General features: G+C 36.3%; 1 protein-coding gene across 1 annotated transcript in view; it reads right to left on the minus strand.

Moving 5' to 3' along the window:
• The window catches only part of LOC145670991 (membrane-bound alkaline phosphatase-like), a 71,361-nt gene extending 50,082 nt beyond the window's left edge, over positions 1-21,279 (minus strand). The window contains exon 1 of the mRNA XM_081739621.1: positions 21,074-21,279. Within this exon, the coding sequence (XP_081595747.1) occupies positions 21,074-21,212 (139 nt within the window). The 5' untranslated portion in view covers positions 21,213-21,279. The remainder of the gene's footprint in view (positions 1-21,073) is intronic.
• Between the last annotated feature and the right edge of the window lie 691 nt (positions 21,280-21,970).

Below are 21,970 nucleotides of genomic sequence, written 5' to 3' on the forward strand. Positions count from 1 at the left end.
ATTTAAAATATTTAATTGATCTGATTTATTTTAAAAAAATAGTTACCGTGTAACCTTTGAAAGTGAGAAATGCACAATAACTTCTGTTCACATTGTCGCTGGTTTGATATCTGCTGGAGGCTACAAAATAATCGTTAAGGAGCAGAGCCGTAGCTAAGGGGGGGCTAGCGGGGCGCCCGCCCCGGGCGCTGACAGCAAGGGGGCGCCGCACGAGCAAGGAAAAAGAAAAAGTGGTGTTGAACATGAGTAAAAGACGAGTCGCACCCAGAAAGTATTGGCGCCCTATTAGATAAATATTGCTGTAGGTTATCAATGAAATACATAGATTTCTTAAAAATTTTCTTGCTCGCTTCGCTCGCAATGCAAGAGTTCAAATAAGTCACAACAAGTTTTTACTTATTACTTGAAGATTTATTATAGGGCCTACATGATTTCTTAATGATATGTGGTATACAAGGTGCCGAGTAATGACTTATAGTGTACGCATGAGCATTTTCAAAATCAGAAACGAGCAAAGTCGTGTTCGGCGTTTTGACAATGATGAATTTGCTGACTTCAAAACGTTTTTCTACCCAATCGGATTAATCACGACGCACAGTGGGGCCAAAGCACTGAATTCTTGGCAAAAATAAGAATTCGCAATATGAAGCGGAAAATTGAAATCAATTAGTTCGGCGTATGCAGTGGCTACAATAATGTTATTTCGACATTATTTAATCAAAAACATAGTTTTACATCATAAAAGGAAATATCCCTTATATTCACGCCTAAATTATATAACAGATTATATGATTGGCATAAAGAAACGCGTGGGCAATATGTTTGATTTGGCAATTTACGATTGGCTTATATTCTTATGTATGAAAGGAAAGAGTGTACTTATTCATTTTACAACTGAAGAGTAATAAAATTGAAGAAAAGTTCTTGCTTCTCAAAATTATTTCAAAGTTGTGGAGGATTCGTTATGACAATGAAGATGCAAGGACCTTCAATACATAAAAATTATCTCATCACAAGTTCTCGATATGAATATATTATCAGATACATTAAACATATTATGATTTACAAGCATCAGTAACCTGTTCAGGTTGTTTCATATATTGCATCGTGCATTACGTGAGCTCATTTCAGAGCTTGATTGGAACACTCTGAGCTGGAGCGAGCGGAGGCTCATTACAGTTGATTCCAATGTCACTTCTATGCATGCATCACAAAAACACAATACTGAATTGATCAACACCATTTTAATATGGTTCATAGATTGTTTAGCATTGACGTTTCAAAATGTCGCCACCATTAATCAAATATGTTTGACTAGAGTTTAGTTCTGTTGGTGAATGACAGAGAAGTATGACTAGATGTTGGAAACAAGATGGGTCTGGGGGCAAAATTCCCAGAATCGACCTATATTCAAATTTGTCACTGCGTGCATGTCTAATAACCTAACACTTGTTCTCACATTCATCCCAGCTCAATTCAAAAGCAGCATTGCATCCAGAATGCGGTTTTCCTCAAACATTTTCATGTGCTATATTTTCCAAACGTGCAAATATGTGCAGGTTTTCTCTTTGCATACAGTAAGAACAATGTTTCTGTTACGACATATTAAAAAATCACAGACATATTATGCCATATTTTCTAGTAAAATGCCATTCTATCGTTTGACCATACTTTATATGCTTTCAGTACCACAGCATTTTCCAAATATGATATTAAGTAGGGGATTATCATAAGAATATGATAATGATATTAGCTAATGTGATTATTGACTACACATCACATGAATATTCTAAATATACAAAACGATACATACATGTCGGTCGTGTCACCATGTTTACCAGTCACTGAATATCTACACGCAATGTAGAAATAGTCGCATTCAAAATCAATTTCCTATCTTCTCTCCGGCTTCAGCGGATAACCAAATTTACACGTCCCATGAGTTCATTGTAAGTTGCTATCACTTATTTTCCTGCACACTATCTTACGTGTACACTATTAAGGCTTCATTATAACAAATTATATCAAGTCAATCTTTTACTTCATTCTTCGAGTTTTTGCTAAGAATTGCCTGGTTCGGCCCCACTGTGCGACGGTGAGAATCAGGGTGGATTGATTTAAATCAGTCTGATTTAAATCACGATTTTAATCAAGATTTAAATCACTTGATTTTTTAAATAAAAATCGTTGATTTAAATCAAATTCCGAAATGAATTAATTTAAAGTGAAAGTAAGTAAAATCCCGTTTCTGTTCTGTTATTTTGATTATGGAAGATAATAATCATAATACAATGAGACTCAAATGTATGTAAGCACAGTATAAAAACGAGTATCATATAGAGAACGATCAGGGAAAATCCCATTTGAACGGGTAACGGGTGAACCCTGCTTTCTTCACCTTGTAACACAGGGTTTTAAAAATTCTATTTCAACGGGGAAATCATCATGGACATTTAAGGTGAAAACTCTTTTGTCTCCATGTCTATTTGTTTGTTCCCAGATAATAGGGGCGTATTTCGAGGGGTCCGATCCCCTCTGCGAAACAAAACAAAAAAAATATTAGATTTTAAAATTTTGGGCGAAATTTATGTACTAAATACATAGAAGTTCCTCGGGATCGTAATTCGACAAATTTTGGATGCGTTAAAATACCGAATAATACTTTTGATAAAGTGGACACTTGACTCCATTGCAGAACACGCCGCGATCTGCGATGTGATCGCAGAAAATTTGCCGCGCCTGTGCAGGAAAAATTGTCAGAGGAAATAAAATAGCCAACAGAAAAGTATAAAAACGTGCGTGCTATGTATAATTGTCTTAAATGCACGGACAACTCGCATTTGCATTGTTTTTCACGTCGTATAAAGCATATTTTTAACAATCACAAGTGTTTCTTCTGCTGGAACTGATCATCTTGATTTTTTTTTTTTTTTTAATTTTAATTTTGGAATTCCTGCAGAAGATTTTTGACTTACAAAAGCTCATCGCATAAAGACAAAGAAAGTTCTGCCATCGTCTAATATATAGGATCAGAAAACGATATTCACGAAGAAATTAAATATCGACTAAAAGCAGGGAATTCATGTTATTCAGTTCAAAATCTCTTATCGTCGCGGGGCCGCGGTGGCTCAGTGGTAGAGCGTTCACCTCTGGTACTTGGGGTCCAGGGTTCAAACCCTGCTCCCGCCACGTGAACTTTGTGGTGGACAAACAACGTGTGCGTGGGTTTTCTCGGGGTTCTCCCGTTTCCTCCCACTTTCTTCATTCCACCATTTCATTCATTTCTCATAATCACCGTCTCCTTTAGCCTAACCGGCATAACCGTGGGACGTAAAACTTAAAGATTTCATTTCTCTTATCGTCGCGAATTCTGTCGAGGAATTTGAAGCTTTAAGATATATAAAACGATAATTATGCCTGTTGTGCTGTATAGTTGTGAAACATGGTCACTTACGCTGAGGGAAGAATGCAGACTGAAAGTATTTGAGAATAAAATCCTGAAGCGAATATTCGTAACCAAAAGAAACGGAAATGAGGAATGGCGAAAACTTCATGATGAGAAACTGCATAATTTATATCGTTCACCAAACATTGTTAGGGTCATCAAATCTTGGAGGCTCAGGTGGGCAGGACATGTAGCGAGAATGGATGAAAGTGGGAACGCTTTCTAAGTTTTAACTGGAAGTCCAATCGGAAAACGACCATTAGGAAGACCAATGCGCAGATGGGAGGACAATATTAAAATGGATCTCGCAAAGATTGGAATACAAAATAGAAACTGGATTCAGTTGACTAAGGATAGAAGTCACGAAGCTTTTGTGAACATGGCATTCAACCTGCGGGTTCCATAGGTCATAGAGTTAGTTAATTTCAGGCGAAATTTATATGTACTTTATATGTATTTCGTGCCGCTAGCTAGTTCCAATTGTTTAAAAATATGCCCCTGCCAAATATCAGTAACTTTTGTGAAAAGAAAAGTGTCATGTTCATATACATTGCTGTACTTTTTCCTTAATGCTTAAGAAATATTGTTTGGGATTGAAATAGGTTAAAATTAAAACCCAATTCAAAATTAAAACCCAATACTTTCACTTAAATGGCATAATGAACATGTAATACTAATTCCTAATGTTTTTTCTTCAGTTTGCGACTTGCATTATACGAAGAAAAAGTTTTGATTTAAATGAAAAAAATCGATTTAAATCAAAAAAATCAACAAAAATGATTTTTTTTTTAAAAAAATCATGATTTTTTTCCACCCTGGTGAGAATGAAGGTATGAAAGTGAGAAGAGTGAAGAGACACATTCAAGCTGCTGTTTGTGCGATAATATTAAAAATGAAGGTAAACGAGGGGAACAATAACTTTCGAACTTCAAGCAGTTGTAGAATAGGGACTTAAGGGATCAGAACTTAGCCCAAAGAAGTTCAACTTTTTAAGATACTAATCACTACCAATGATATATTTTTAAATTCCATTAACATATGAAATACTTCCAGTTTGAAGGAATTTATTGGGGTCATTTTTTCATCAACTTTTTGTATTGTCAGCATATTATTTTGTGCATACGTGTCTAGTTGTGTGATGTTTTTATCTATCTACATACATACAAAACATAAGTAGGCACACTCTTAATATAAGTACGTGTTAGTGTATTTTAATATATTAATCAATAATAAGTATCTTAAATTCGGAACTTCCATTCATTAAGAAATTAAGTAATTACTATAATTTCAGACATATGTAGTAGCCAAAGTATATTTTGGATTTTAAGTACAAACATTGAACATATTCTTCACCTCCATCGATCAATATTTAGAAATTCACAATGAAGGCTCCTTCTGAATTTCCATTACATTTCACAAAATATTTTTTACCGTAAAAAGATCGAAATTAAAATGCTATTGATGTGGTCACATACAGAATAAAATTAAAATGTTTACAATTATTATTGGAAATTAATACTGTCACCCATTTCGAACAATTTAGAAGCACAAAGTTTTTAATGTATTGAAATATAATTTCTTATCGATAGTATTAAACGTTGTACATAGTAGTAATTTTCCTGAATTGTTCTCCTAGTGAATTTGTATACAACCAAACGTAGTTTTGTCAATCTTAACAAAAAGCCCAAAATAAGACTCTTGAAAACAGCTCTTATTTGAAAAAGAATACATAATGATCATTTTTAGTTGTTGCAATGGTCTTTCCAAGAAGATTTATAAAAATTCAGCGTAGCATAACAACAAAAGCTGCTTTTCTTATATATATATATATATATATATATATATATATATATATATATATATATATATATATATATATATATAATGATTGATAAGATTAGTAAGATGAGTGTAGGGGCGCCGAATTCTACTTCGCCCCGGGCGCCGAAATCTCTAGCTACGGCTCTGTTAAGGAGAAAAGTAAAAGAAGCGCCCTTATCATTATTATTATTATTATTATTATTATTATTATTATTATTATTATTATATATTTTATTATTATTAAAAAGTGTTTGAGGCCGTTTCGTTTCTTACTGTTAGTGGGACTCGATTGTGAATAATACCAATCTCCTTTAGCCTAACCGGCATAACCGTTGGAAGTAAAACTTAAAGATTTCATTTCACTTTTTTTTTTTTTTTTTAATTCGGACAAACGAAAAATGAAAGAACAAACCGAAAGAACAAACTGAATATTCCCTCGTTTCATAATAGATGAAAACGGAGAGAGACTATCAGAAGATACACAAGCGGAAACTGTAACAAATTAGATCTTCTTCACTTTGACGTCTCACGTTAGGAAGAAATGACTACATATTTAAAACATAAAGAAAAGAAAATGTCTTACTGACAAGGCACATTAAGTGTGGTAGGTAGTTAGGCCTTTTTTTTTTTTAAATAAGACTATAATTTCGTGAGCTAGGCTACAGTTTAGATTACAGAGGGAAATAAGAAAATCATGGACGAATTTAACATACAGCAAAAAGTTGTAGCAAAATGTCTAGTAAATGTTACTCTTGTGCACTTGGTTCCGTGTACGATTCCCAATTGAGGCACTGAATTATGATGAGGCAATTGAGGAACTAGACAAAGTAAAAAGTATCGCATTTAAGTATCGTATCAAACTAATACCTCAGATGAAGGCGATTTGCTAACCACGTTATCACGATCGCCAAAGGACTTCGTAAGCTTTAATGCCGGAGAGGTTTGACCTCTTCTTGTGCGAATTACGTATTTTTAACTAAATGCATAATCCAACATAAATGCTAAGGCCAGGAGAAAGTAAAAAAAAGAATGAAAAACTCTGTAAGCCTACTAAGGGTTAATCTTGGCAAGTAGTGCTGTTGTCACCTAAGAATGGAACTTTTCATTCAAGGGGCAATAAATATTATGTACTGATATTTAGATATTAATTTCCCTGACTTTCCCTCAATTTTCATGACTGAGGAAGTAAAATTTCCCTGACTTTCCCTCAATTTTCATGACTGAGGAAGTAAAATTTCCCTGACTTTCCCTCAATTTTCATGACTGAGGAAGTAAAATTTCCCTGACTTCCCTTCAATTTTCATGACAGAGGAAGTAAAATTTCCCTGACTTGTGACACCTTGAGAGCTATCACTTTTGGTTAGGATTAGAAAAATATTATGTAAAAGAAAAACCGACCTCCACAGCTCCTATAGTCGTTTAACATTCTCATTTTTATTTATACACTTGTAAAATTACTCTTTAAGTAAATACTTATTCTAAGTCAAATTTTCTGTATTTGGAATACATTAAAACACTAATAATAAATAATAATCACACACTAACGATCCGGCCCTACACAATTCGCCTCCTAGTGCAATTGCATCATTTGCCGTCCCCCTTTTCTCCAGACAGAACAAATGTTAAAAACCACGATCTTAAGTAGGTCTACGCTACCCCATCATGGACAAGAAAGGGAGGGGGAAAGTGCACTCGCACTCAGAAAGGCCTAAACACTATAAATGCAATCTTGTTGTGTCTTATTTATTATTATTATTATTATTATTATTATTATTATTATTATTATTATTATTATTATTATTATTATTATTATTATTATTATTATTATTTAAATAATATATTATATGTTAGTGAAAGATAAAGCAAACACACCTTCAGAGGTAAGATGGTAGGCCTAATTCTTTTTATAGAATTCAGTATAAAGCTTCAAATTTCAATATGTCAGTTTGCAATTCCAACAACTAGCTCTTTTATCTTTATTTCTTCATTTTCCTTCTATATTTGTTAAAAAATTTTAAAAACGTGTTTCCGACTTCAATGATAAGGAATTTATTTGTGACAAAGACAAGACTAGTTTTCATATCAAAACTGTGATATTGGAACAGGTGTTACCTACTGTTCGAGAATTGAGTTCTTGCATTTGACAACAATCAAGCAATTCATGATGGGATTTATTTGACCATTTGCTTTTGCACTGTCCATGTGACAAACTAATGCAACTTAAACATGATATATGAATGTATTAGTAAAATAGTAGATCAGCTTAGTAAATTTAACTACGATAATGGTAAAGTATGTTTCCAACAAGAAATATTTATTTTAAATAATATAGTTATGACATATTTTGCCGCCCCTAGAAATTTTGCGCCCCGTGCAAATGCGCGTGTATAAAGATATGTGCCGCAAATGAAACACAAATCAGCCTTTCCAAATGTTTATTTCATGGTCGACCCGATCTAGCTTACTGTGAGGTCTGCACTCGACTCATAACCCCTCAATTGAAGACTCGCTGCAGAAAACAATGTAACAGTGCGATTTTACAATACGCATCAGTGTAGGAATAAAATTAGTGAGAATCTACATTCTTAAATAAAACATATGCCTACAAATGTGTACTTAAAATTAGTATAATTTATTCAGACATATGGTAATCTCTGTATGCTATTTTGTATAATCCGGAAACTTATTCAATTAGGAAAAATAGTTCCGTCCCTTCCAATTCTGCTTTAAACAAGTTCTACTGTATATATACCTGGGAAGTAAGTTCAAAACAAGGTCCCAATTAAATGGGTTATAAAATTGTTTCATTTAGTTCCTCCTTCAAAATCAGTTAGTCCTTCACATTTTCGTAGTAGTAAAGCATGTCTAATTATTATCTCCACACTCACAAGTGCTTTCAAGTGGGGAAAACAGGCATCTTAATTGCGGTACTAATGCCTTTCCTACACTGGTTCATTGGCGATCTTTTGGTTCATTCTAGTTCAAGAAGTGTTCAACAGGTGGCAGCAGTGGCTACTCAATAAACTAAGCAAGCAAACAGAACAAGGGCGGCCAACTACTACAACTGTAGTTCCTTTTCCTATTTTTTTTTTTTTTTTTACCATAAAGACGGAAAATTAAAAAGTTAAGAAATGGCTTATTTACAAAGATATTATCTTGTAAGCATAAATTAATATCCCTACAAAACGTATTCTAATAATCTACAGCGTCAGGACGCCAGTCTTACCAGAGTGGAAGATGAAGCGTAATTTTTAAAAATCCTTTTTCTCCATCTCTTAAAATTAAAATTAAATTGGTTTAACGTCCTACGAATATGTCCTTTAGGTTAAAGGAGATGTATGATAATCAAAGTGAATTATTGTGACCTAATTGGTGGAATGATAATGTCGGAGAAACGGGAAATCTATCGACATGAGTCCACCACAACGTATATGACCTGGGATCGAAACAGGGATTTCCTCGCAACCGAGGTAAGTGCATTGACACCTTTTAGTTGTTTTTGAAGATCTCTTTCTTGTATTTTGTTTACTACCAGATTCGACAAGGATACAAAAACAAAAACTTCGAGAAGGACGCGGTTTCTCAGTGGTAGAGCCCTTACCTCTGGTGCGTGGGGTCGCTAGTTCGATCCCAGCCCAAGCCAGTTTGTGGTGAATAACATCGTGCCCGTAGGTGTTTGTTGGGGTACTACCGTTTCCTCCCACTTTCTCATCCCACTAATTCTTCCATTACCATTCACTTGCGTTAAACATCGTCTCCCTTAGACCAGGGCGAAAAATTTCCGGTCGCCAGGTGGCCATTGGCAACTAGAAATTTAGAGCTGGCGACTATTGTTCAGTAGGAATGATATTGCCTAAACTCACAGGACTGCGCAGTTTATGTTTCGCACAAAAATAATTGTCACTGAGTGAGAGAAAACACCGAGTGTGAAGTCTTCACAACGGAAATGGAAATAAAAGTCTTCACAACGATGTAATTCGTCCCTCCTTTCCCACCCTCAACTGAAATTATCACATTTTGTGCAATTTTACCTATGAGTACTGCTTCATGTGAGAGAGGCTTCAGTAGTCTCAACAGAGTTATGACTCCCTACAGGAATTCACTGAAGACTGACAATATCCATCAGTGGCCTTCACTTAAGGACTTTGATCCGAAAACTGCAATCGACAACTGGTGCTTCAGTGCAGAAAGACAAACGTGAAGTCTTAAGGTAAGATATTTTAAACATATATATATATATATATATATATATTGTCCAATTCAAATTGGTTATCCTGAATCTAATTATGTGATTTAAAATTTTATGTCCTGATGTAATCTCTTTCTTTGTCAAAGCAAAGGCCGTGGGAGGAGAATTAGCTCTCTTAATTTGTACGTGAGTGATATTGGCGACCATTATTTTTGGATTGGCGAGTGCGTCTGACTGAAATTTTCTGCCCTGCCTTAGACTAAACGTCAAACTAAAAGATTTCATTTTACTTTTCATTTCAAAGAACTTCAAGGACTGTTAGAGAAGTCCATATTCTTTACAGGAACAAAGGGAACCGCTGTGGGTTTCACTTCACGATCGTCAGCCTAGAGGAGGCTGCAGTGGTTCAGTGGTAGATAATAGAGTGCTTGGTTTGATCCCAGCTCGCGTCAAGTGGGCTTTGTGGTAGACAAACACCGTGTACGTGGGTTCCCTCCGAGTTCTCCCGTATCTCCCTACTTTCTTCATTTCACTATTCTGTTAATCAAGTTTATCAAACGGTTCATCAAAAGCAGCAACGTTCTCTTTTTATTAATATCACGCTAGTGGGTCTTCTGAGATTTAATGGTAGCATGTATATACGTACGTTACTCCACACGACAATTCTTAAACGAGAGTGAATTTTAGAATTTTGACTATGTACTTTATAGGCCGATTTCGTTAATCTTTGTAAATGCAGTTAACATCTTTACGGGTAATGGTGACTTTAATGGTAGATATCAATATCCAATAAATTCATATAAGTTTCGGGTATGCAATTCTCAAAGCATCGAGAAGTTATGGTGGGTTGCATAAACATCTAGGCATATTATATATATATATATATATATATATATATATATATATATATATATACTTAATCCTTATAACAAATGTAAGAACATTCATGTATAAATATACGTTTCGCATGGTATTATTATTAGTTGTAGTAGTAAATTCGAAAGTGAGCTAAAGTGGTGTGGAACGAACTGTGAGGGTCATTTTTTGCAAGATGGTCTGTGCATCAGCCACTTGCATCAGAGTTTAGCCCCAATCATGGCACGGATTCATAACTGGTAAAACTAGTAGAGCCTGTTCTTCATAACCTTGGTACTACATAAGGACGTAGAACAACCTTTCGGGGCTATACACATATGAGACATGAATTTGTAACCCAAAGTATGTATATTGGACGAATGGAAGACTGGTTGAATCAAGTCCGCAGCCAATGGTCCTAGGAGAGAAGCTCTTCTCTTCTCTTGTAAATTATACCAAAAAATGATACTGTTAAGAAAAACGCTGTACGCTAAACCTAAAGTTTAACGTTGACCACTGGGCTATAAGTGTGAACTTTTACGTTTTATATTTCTTTGCTCTTCTTTCTTGGACTTAGAGCCGTGGTAGCGTAGTCGGTAAGACGTCAACCTGCTCGGATTCGATGCCCGATGAAGGTAAAAAAAAATATATCTTCGACTGTGAGGTTCACCCATCTTCTTTAACAAGAAGTACTGTCACGTGTACACCAAATGAAGGAGTTTGGATTGTATGCCTTGTAGACGCACACCCAGAAATTTTTGTTGGGAGGAGTCCAATGTTTTTTTTTGTGTGTGGGTACAATACTACAAGGCACTACTGTGGTAGTCAGCGCCACCACATCGTCCCATGCTTCTGAAACGTCTCTGGATGGTTCCCAGTTTTCTCGCCAGGTGGCAGCGCAGGATCCGGCCAAGGGGGCTGTATACATGAGAGAGAGATGAGAGCCTTCTTCTTCTTCACGTGGGACCCGAGAGGAGAACATCAACAGTGGCAGCAACGGAAGGGTCGGAACCCGTACCGAGGGGGCACCGGAGATCTGGCTCTGGGAAGATGAAGTGCATGGAGTGAAACACGAGTGCGACGAGAATTATAGACTCAGTTTTTTTTTTTTTTTTTTTTTTTTTAAGTGCAATGGACAGTTGGATGTCATGAGTATACCTGCCCAGTCTGTATCCGATACTCATAGATATTTTTATAAAATATATAGGAAATATTTAAACCTTGATTCTTATTTTAAAATAATATTGGATACCACCTCACCACTCCACGCGCCATCTGCGCAACTAAGGTATATGCACCCTCACATTTGCTCTAGCGTAAATGCGACGGTGACACTACATCTATATAGTATTGAACTGATGTTCTTCTACGTCCGAGAGAAAATAAATAATTGGTAAGTGCTGCCACCTATATGCTCAGAAAAATTATAGAACTAGATTTTTTTTTGTAAAGAAGAAAATGAAATATTTCAGTTTAACGTCCCACACTTATGTCCTTTAGGCTAAGGAAGACGGATGATTAAGGGAAGTGAATGATGATGGAACAGTTGGTGGAATGATAATGTGGGAAGAAACGAGAGTGCTCTGAGAAAACCCACGGGCACGATGTTGCCCACCACAAACTTATTTGTCCAGCGATCGAATCAGGAACCCTACAACCAGAGGTAAATACTCTACCACTGAGCCACGGTGATCCCTAGGTAAGAGTAGAAATGGATACTTAATTGATTACACAAAACAGCTTCTTGCTAGCTATTACCGTTGTACTCTATAGCAATCAACTTTAAAACCGGAAGTGGATGATTTATGTCACTTCCGGTTTGAATAGAAAAATATAGGGACTATTCTTAGAACGATAAATCGATTCCAAAAACCGGTTGTTGCTATCTCTTATCCTTTTTGCTCTATGTACATCAATATTGAAACCGGAAGTTGTAGTGGATTTATATTACTTCCGGTTTTATTAGTAGAGAGTTGAGGATGAATATGAAATGTTGTGACGCTTAATCGATTCGAGAAAACCGCTTCCTATAGTGATCAACTTAGAAACTGGAAATAGTCGATTTCTAACGGATGTCCCAAAATTCCCTGTTTCCCCCCACCCTGTTGGCACCTCGTTAACGAATTTTTATGCCGTTAAAAGTTATAACATTGGTTGCCAATAAATTGTCGGTAGTCATTATTGTAAAAAAATACAGTTAGGTAGCTTATTATTTCTATTCTAGTTTGTCTCCGTGAGAAACATATTCATAGCATTCACCAACACACTCCTAACACTGATACACATGCCCCCTAAATTGACGCAAATACTACTTGTAATACTATCCCACTGTTTGACAAACAATCTTGGTAATATTGAATACGTCATAGACTCCATGACACCAAGGGCGCCAATTGTGGGGGGAGGGGGGCCCTTCAAAGCCATGTGGGCCCCCTTATTGCATTTATGAATATACAATACTTGGCATAATTTGAATGCAATTTGTCTTAAAATCCTCATATATATACCTTCTGCACCTGAATGGGCCTCCAAATTTACATAGAAATCGGCGCCCTTGCATGACACCACTATAGACCATAGACACTAAAGACTGCAAAGGACCTTCCGAATCCTCTAGGAATATGATTAGTTCAATAGATGAAAAAAGTTCATTGAGAATCCAATATTGGAACTCATACGTCTGTCTAGTGTGTGTGGTTCAACCTATTTCATAATAAACTATTTTAAAAACAAAAATACTAATCTACTTCAACAAAGTCGCTAAAAGTGGAAAATAGTAATAAAGAGCTTAAAAGCAGATAATAATCCGTTAGTATTGTCTATATGTTAAAAAAAAAAAAAGTTTGTTTCAACCCAAATTAATGCTCATATTAAATTAGTTTCAATAGTGGTTTTATGAGTCATTAAAATTTGGCTTTGCACAGGCTTCATTTTCAACGAACTTAAAAAGTTCGTTACTGAATTCTCTGTCTACGTGTCTGTCTGTCCGTCTGTCTGTTATTTGGGATTGTTTTCAAATTTAAACCTTGCATTTGATAGAGCATGAAAAACTATCAGAGAAAGTGATTAAATTCTTCGCGTCACTCTTACCGTTCCCGAGATATTGGCCAAAAATGGCCGATTTCCAGAGATTTAAGGAGCCATATCTCGGGAACCGTAAGTCATAGAGAGATCATATTGGTGTTGATCAATACCTAAAAGACTGGTAAATATTTTGGTACCAAATAGTAACCGGTTTCCACTGTCTAACTGGCCACTGCTTTGGCCAGTGGGCCAGTGGCCACCAATTATTATCGGTATCAAAATGTTTACCATACTCTTACGTATTGATTAACACTAATACCATCTCTCTATAACTTACCGTTTCCTGATATTGGCCAAATAATTGCCAATTTCTAGATATTTAACAAGACATAGCTCGGGAACCATAAGTTGTAGAGAGATGGTATTGATGTTGATCAATACCTAAGAGGATGGTAAATATTTTGGTACCAAATAGTAACCTATGGCCACTGTCCAATTGGCCACTGATTGAGCCAGTGGCCAGTTGGATAGTGGTCGGTACAAAAATGTTTAACATTCTACTAGGGATTGATTAACACCAAAATCGTTTCTCTATGACTTACCGTTTCCGTGATATTGGCCAAAAGATAGTTCCGATTTCGGGAGATTTAAGGAGCCAAATCTCGGGAACCGTAAGTCACACAGAGATGATATTGGTGTTGCTCAATACATAAGAGAATGATGAACATCTTGGTATCAAACAGTAATCGGTGGCCACTAATTAACTGTCTATTGACCAACTGGCCACCGTTCCCCAGATACTGGCCAAAAAAGTTCGAATTTCTAGATATTTAGTCATAGAGATATATTTTGCTAATTTTTGCGAAAAAGAGAAGAAGGTGCGGTTAAAAAGATTTACTTTTACATCTAGGAACAATGACAGTTATCCTTCCCGCTCCATCTCTCCATTCTTTTTAAGTTCGTTCTGGCAATGCCCTTGGAGCATTCAACTGTTTTTCTATTAGATAATACTAACAACTTATTTTCTGCCTTTAAGTTCTTTATTATTATTTTCCACTTTTAGCGCTTTTATTGAAGTCAGTTAATATTGTTTTTTAAGTTGTTAATATTGTCAGTTAATATTGGATCCGAACCACATGAGCTTCCACCCGGAATCGAAGCCGTGTCTCCCATGCTTCTCGTACCTCAAAACGGTGGATTCATCCCCAATTCAAGCAAATTGCTAGGCAGAATTTTCCGTCAATCCAATTACGACGAAATCTATTTGGGAGGCATTTAAATAACTAACAGGTCCAAAGTATGTTTCGTTTTTAGTGCACGTGGTCCCGGGTTCAACTTCCAGTGGAAAGCATTGAATTCATTATGGTGATTAGAATTTCATCATTACTGCACTTTTAAAATTGTTGTTATTTGTTGAAGTTTGGTGTCCTTTTCCAGCAGCATAGCTATATGAGACGTGGATTTACAGGCTAAGATGGAATCTGATCTATCGTAAAGTATGTACTGCTTTTCTAACGGGAATGGAACCAAGGACTATGTGTACTTAATAAGCATCTGATAACCGCAAGACCTGTGGGGAGAAGGATGAGTGAGTATTTTTCCAAAGTTAAGACAAATTTAAATCGCCATCTTGTATCTGAAATCGGAATATTCTCTCAGTTTCGTGGAAATTGTTGCACAAAACTCTTACACTTCTATAAAACTTTCTCCAATCTCGTAACTATAAACCTGTTCAGTATGTATCATACAAAAAATCCTGTTTTTAATATTCACTGTATTAATAGGAATCATAATATTGTAATAATGGAAACCAATAATACCGTGATAATGAAAGCAAGTCTATTGGTAAGATTGTAGTTCGGAACCCCTTTTTGCAAACCTTCAACTTAACTTTCAAAATAGGGGGCGCGGTGGCTCAGTGGTAGAGCGTTCACCTCTGGTGCTTGGGGTCCCGGGTTCGATCCCAGCCCCCGCCAAGTGAACTTTGTGGTGGACAAACACCGCGCTCGTGGATTTTCTCGGGGTTCTCCCGCTTTCTTCATTCCACCATTTCACTCATCTCTCATCATCACCGTCTCCTTTAGCCTAACCGGCATAACCGTGGGACGTAAAACTTAAAGATTTCATTTCATTTTTTAACTTTCAAAACTAAGTTTTATTTTTTTTTTTTAATCTATGGTGTTTCGTGTTAGGGACATGCTTTTCCCCGTGTTAGATCCGAATCCGAGGTATATCGAACCACGTTATATCGGGTTTCTACTGTATTTATTCCAATGATACTTGTGATACTGTCCCACGATTATGCCCTTTTAGGTTAAGAAGACGATAATGACGGCAAGTGAATGATGATAGAAGAAATAGTGGAATGCAAAAGTGGGAGTAAACGGAAGTACCCCGAGAAAGCCCACGAGTACGATGTTGTCCACTACAAACTTACTTAGCACTAGAATCGAACCAGCGACCCCACACACCTGAGGTAAGCACTCAACCACTGAGCCACCGTGCCCCCTTGACTAAAGTTCATTCAAGGAACGTTCAGTACTTCATGTAAACAAATACACGTGGTGATTGTTTCATTTTATTGGTTAAAGAGCCTTGCCGCATCCATGCGGCAGAAGAAAATAGTCCATTGTCAAGTAAGCTGTTTTTCAATGTTTTTGTTGCTTATAAGGCTCATTAGCAGAAATACAATTTACTTACAGTGAAATAACAGAAAAAAAAAACACTCTATCTAAGAACTAAATTGAATTAATGCAATAAAAGAGAATACGCATGCGTAGAAACTGGGTTTGGCCCACCTTATGCGCGAATCACAGTTTACAATATGGCTGCGTGCGGGGAATATGCAAAACTCCGACAGGATACAAGCACGTGCTTCTCGAAGGAAGCGGTGACCGATAGCCAATCATCCAATGGCTGGCGGAGTAATATCATTCTACAATGTTTACATCAGGATCAGAAGGTTCGTTGAATGAACTTTAGGATCAAGACATATAGGGCCTTATGCAGAGTCGTTCTGACGCGTGATTAATGTCATACTAAAGAGTTCGACTAATATATGTTCCCTGTAGTAGTCAGGCGTTTAGTACGACGTTAATCATACGTCAAAATGACTCTGCATAAGGCCGATAGCATGTTTATATTAATGTTTTGTATATTGAATTTGAAAAATAGTACTAGAGAATTATTATTATTGTTATTATTGTTTCGTAAGTAGATCTACTGGATCTAGGCGTGAAAAGAGTCTTTTAGCAACTGGTTCCGGGAGCCTATGAAATTTTAACAACCGGTTCGAACTAACCGGCTGAATAACACAATTAGTTATATGCCACAGTCTTCTACTAACTGCTGTTCGCTTCAAAAATTCATTAAGTGAACTGATTTATATAAGCTGACTTGATACTGCCAATATTGCAAACCCCTTTGTTTATCAATTTCTCTTTCTTTAACTCTCGAACGGGTACTTCAAATATGTTCCAACTACATTATATTTATGATAAGCGTCACGGGCGAATCTCGCGATGCTGAAATGGTTAGTTTTTTTCTAATTCTTTACACAGAACCCTGTGCGGGCTATTTTGAATGATAATTTCAATAAATTAAAGTATTCTGAATGCAACAGAACACTTACAGCTACTTGCTTCACTGATTGACAAAAATATATTGCTGTTGTTGAGATGTCATGCTCGCTGGCCAACAGGAAACAAGTCTCGTTTGGTGTCAATCTCAACATATGATTCACGCACCGTTTCTCTCTTTTACACAATTCTGGGAATTCCACAGAGATATTTCAATAAATAACAATTTGCCAGGCCATTCACACTACTTACGAACTCAAAATTCTTCCTTGCAGGAAGTAATTTTAGTGGAGTTTTTAAATGAGACAAGAGAAAGTAATAAGTCATTAAATTATGCATTTTACTATGTTCAGTGACGATAGAAATATGCACTAAGCTCCCAAAAATGCATTATATGTGTATAAAACTACGTTATTTCAGCTGGGCTTAGGATTGGGGATTAGATTTCTGGGCTTTCAGCATCTATGGCCATGTTAGCCCATCGTGTGTGAGCAGGGGCGGCGATTAGGGGGCAAGAGGGGCGTTGCCTCCCCCCTCCCACCTTTTTGAAGCGACTCCTTAATGTATGTAGTTTCACTTTTAAACGTAAAGCTTAAGTATGTATTACTTGTTTATAGAAAAACTGGTGGCATATAATATTTGCCGTTGCGTGAGTACGTATTGATTATTTGTCTTCCCGTGATGTTAAGAAAGCTACAGGAATTGCGTTTTAATTGCAATTCAAAGCAATTAATATTACAATTACGTACGTATTTCTTTAAATGTCATAGCATATGCTTGTAGTAGATATTTACTGTCTTTCATTTTCTAAGAGTAATAATATACATTTAATGGCATGTGTGGAATTAAAAATATAAATTGTTCATTAATCCCCAGTTTCAATATAACTTGTACAAAACAAACCTCATTATTCATTACTATGATTAATATTATCCTTTCTACTTATTAGTTTTCCAAATTTGTTATTAAATAATCTGATCACACAATTTTCCAAACAGAATTTTAAGATGTTCATGAGCAAGGAATGAAATCTCTTCTTACACTTTCATTGTTTAACAGTACAAAGGGCTAGTACTTACTTGCGTTTCTCTTGTCAATTTACTTAATAAAAAATATGAAATTCGATATATGGTATTTTAACTGAAAAAGATAGTATCCTATTAGTTATACAATCTTTCGTCAAACAAAGCGTTAGAAACAAACTGGAAAACTAACGTTGATATACAAATATTTAGATCATGTCTTGCTCCCGCACTTTTAATGTCCAATCGCCGCCACTGCGTGTAAGGGATGACGTGTCCCTTGGCGATCACACATTCCAAGGAAAATTAAGGAAGAAAGGATTGGAGAAGGAAGGAAGCGATTTGGGCTCTATATTTCAGGAACCATCCCGGCATTTGCCTGGTGTGAATTAGGAGAACCTCACTCAGGGTTGCTGGCCTAAAAAAAAAACTTACACTTTTTCGACCGAGTGTCCCCACCGGGAAACGAACCCGGGAGTATTTCAGTTGCAATCTAGAACGAGATTGTATATCTAATCCAAAAATTACTTCCATTCTCTTGCAGTTATTTTGGACAACGGTGCTTAAAAGTGCACGATTTGTTGATAAGAAGAAGAAGAAGAAATGTAGAATATGTTGTTGATTTTATATTGATAAATCAGATAATGTGAGTTGTTAAAAAGAAGATAGCTTTTTTGATTGGTTGCTACGACAACAGAATAATAATTATCATAAAGGTTTTGAGAAAAAAAAAGTTAATGGTGTTCTGCATTTAATGTCTAATTCTCAATGCATGCAATCAGTAGTTTATACAATACAAGTATAGGTAAATAAACTTAAGGTGATTAGCGAATTATATTGCAATTCGGACTGTGGGCATATATAACGAAATATAAAATATAAACGTCATTTATCGTTATAAATCTAGCTGCAACGGATATCTATTAAGACAGCATATCGATATCAAATTAAAACAAAAAAAAATGCAAATGTGCAAATATCTGAAGTTTAGTCATATCCCCGTCTAGGTTTCCCGGATAACACTATAAAAGATACTACGTGTAGCAGTTTCGGAAATTAGTGAACGGCGAGGGGAAAAAAAAAAACTTTCAAGCCTGTCTCTCCTACCTTAGCTTGCCATATTTCACAAGAATCTGTCTTATTTACAGTAGTGATTCTCAAGGATACGATGTTGTCGACCACAAACTTACTAGGCCGGGGATCGAACCACAGACTGCACGCGCCAGAGGTAAGCGCTCTACCACTGAGTCACCAGGGCCCCTTATATTCATAGAGAATATAAGTAATAGTAGTGTAAGACTATAAGTTTCTATTTCTATAAAATAGTGACTCTATGAAGTACTGAGCATTGCTATCGCTGGAGGTGTTGACTGGTACAATCTGTCTCAATATAGATTTTAACTAATTATTAAATGCTTTATGATTTTTAAATTCTAAAATTTTGCATATAAATTCACAAAACTAGTCAAGAAAGATTTCGAGACGAGATCAGAAAGAATTATTTGAGAATCGAAGCGAGACTTCTACAAAATTTCACGAGACAAGATAAAAAAAAGTTACTCCTCGTCTCGTCTCGTCTCATGGGAAACATTACACATTAAGCTGTAGGTTTGCGTCTGATATAGTCTCGGTGCTGAAAGGGACACTAAACTCCAAATTATTTCTTTCATAATAATTTACTTTAATTATCCGTCTCCTTTACCTTAATGAGCATAATCGCAAGACGTAACACTAAAAAAAGCTAGTAGTACCTAACATGTGATATGTAATGTGTGTGTAAGGTCCTGGTTTCGACTCCAGTCGCGGAGTAGTTACTTCTTATACAAGCCGAAATAATGGCTTGAATCCCAGCTTCAAACGCTAAGTTCCGTCTCAGTGCTTACAAGGGACGAATCAATCAACCGAAAGAAGTCAGTGATAATTTCAACTAAGGTATCTGATACAGGGTATCGAAAACTCCATTCAATCAACCAAAATCACCACAAATGGTTTCAAGGTATCTGATACAGGATATCGAAAATTCCAACCAAGTTCAAATGATTTTAATCCACGTATCTGATACATTCAAGCAACCAAAATCACTTCAAATCGTTTCAATTAAGGTATCTGATACATGATATCAAAAAAACACACACACACAAAGAAAACTAAAGGCAGCGTTTTATCCCGTCTTTTCGGTTTCGAAGAGGGGAGGGAGAATCTAAAACTTTACGGGAGAAACTATATTCATCACCCACATGACGCACCTATCTTTTAAATGTTTTGGGGAAAATTCTAGAACCTTATGGGTAAAACTCCCAGTCTCCCTAGCTTATCTGGACGAAACTCTGTAAAAGTGATTTCAATTGAAATCTTTGAGCTCGTTTGCGGCTAAGCGGTTAGCGTACGCGCCTATGGCGTGGGAGACCCAGATTCGATTCTCGGCGGGTGCTCATGTGGTTCGGATTATACGTTAATCAGTAGGCCCTGTCTCATATAGTTAGGCTGTTGAAAGGGATGGTAAACTCAAAATCAACATCAATTGAAATCTTTGAATTTTACGTCCCACGGTTATGCCGTGTGGGTAAAAGGAGACAATTATGAGATATGAATGAAATGGTAGAACGAAGAAATGAAGAGGAATCGGAAGAACCCCGAGAAAACTCACGCACACGGTGTTTGTCTACCACAAAGCTCACTTGGCGCGAGCTGGGACCGAACCAGCGACCCTCACGCACCAAAGGTGAACGTTCTACCACTGAGTCACAGTGGCCTCGTGATTTCAATTAAGATATCTGTGATACTGAGTATCGAAAACTCCAATCATCTAACCAGAACACCGCAAATGATTTCAATTAAGGTGTTTGGCACAGGGTATCGAAAACTTGGCCTCGCGGTTTCAAGGTGAATGCAATCTTGACTACTACTTCAGCTAGTTGCAATATCTGCAAACTGGTTTGTATGAATTATTAGAAGTACTGCAAAGAAAAAAAAAAGAAAAAAACAAGTTCCCTCTGTGTGTATATAGAATATAATCAACTTTTCTCACGGTTTCTCCTAATACTTTCTATCGTAAACAAACACGCATGGAAAAGGAAATTTACGAGCACAATAACTTTAAAACGTTGAAAATGAAAACTATGAAAAAAGTAACACTTACCCAGTTTTTCATACCAAATAGGTTTCGCACGGACTGTATGCAGATGCTTAGCTGTGACCTTGACCTCGACATGATTGAGGAGGAGTGCTCCAGTTAAGAGCAGCAAGACAAAAGACGTAAAGGACGGAAGAAGCGTCATTGTTGTCGGAGAAGAGATGTTTAGCTGCAGGTGACTCAAGAGGTACTGACGTTCCCACTCACTTCCGTGACCAATAAATACTCCTTGGACAGACCAGAAGAAGAAGAAGAAGACGACACACGAAAGAAATACCACAACTATCGTTGAAGAACCTGATAAACCACAATGCCACACATTGAACTATCGCCCATAACTATCAGTACAAAGATAAAAGAATTTTATATTTCACCTTTTCCCCCTAAATTATGTATTTTAAAACACAGATTCGTTGTTGATTGATAATAATAATAAAAGGTATAGGATATCAATTTTGCTCTAAATAATATCAAACTTTTGCAAAATAGCACGTATTGTGCCTGTGAACATTACTATCTTTATTTTTCTCTTTTTTGTTTAATTTTCTCATATCGTCAGTCGATATCATTTATATTTTTTAATGTTATCTTGTTTGCAGATGATATGGCTCTTATGAGGGGGGAATGTGAACAGAAAATTAACGTTATGTTACTGAATTAGAACCGTAAAAAATACGGGATGAGATTAGATATTAATAATACAAAAGCAACTGGAACAAGGTGCTCTATTTTAACTCTAGTAGAAGTAGGAAGGTGGAACCTAGGTGCCTATATGATGATTAGTGCACTATTATTAGTGAAGATGTGAAGTACGAACATAGAATCAAAGCAAGGTTAGGAACAGTTAAAGAAACATTTAGGAAGAGGTGAATCATATTTTGTGGATAATTGAATAAATAGTCA

The sequence above is a fragment of the Thermobia domestica genome, chromosome 15 (assembly GCF_964235325.1).
Source record: "Thermobia domestica chromosome 15, izTheDome1.hap1.1, whole genome shotgun sequence".
NCBI lineage: Eukaryota > Metazoa > Arthropoda > Insecta > Zygentoma > Lepismatidae > Thermobia > Thermobia domestica.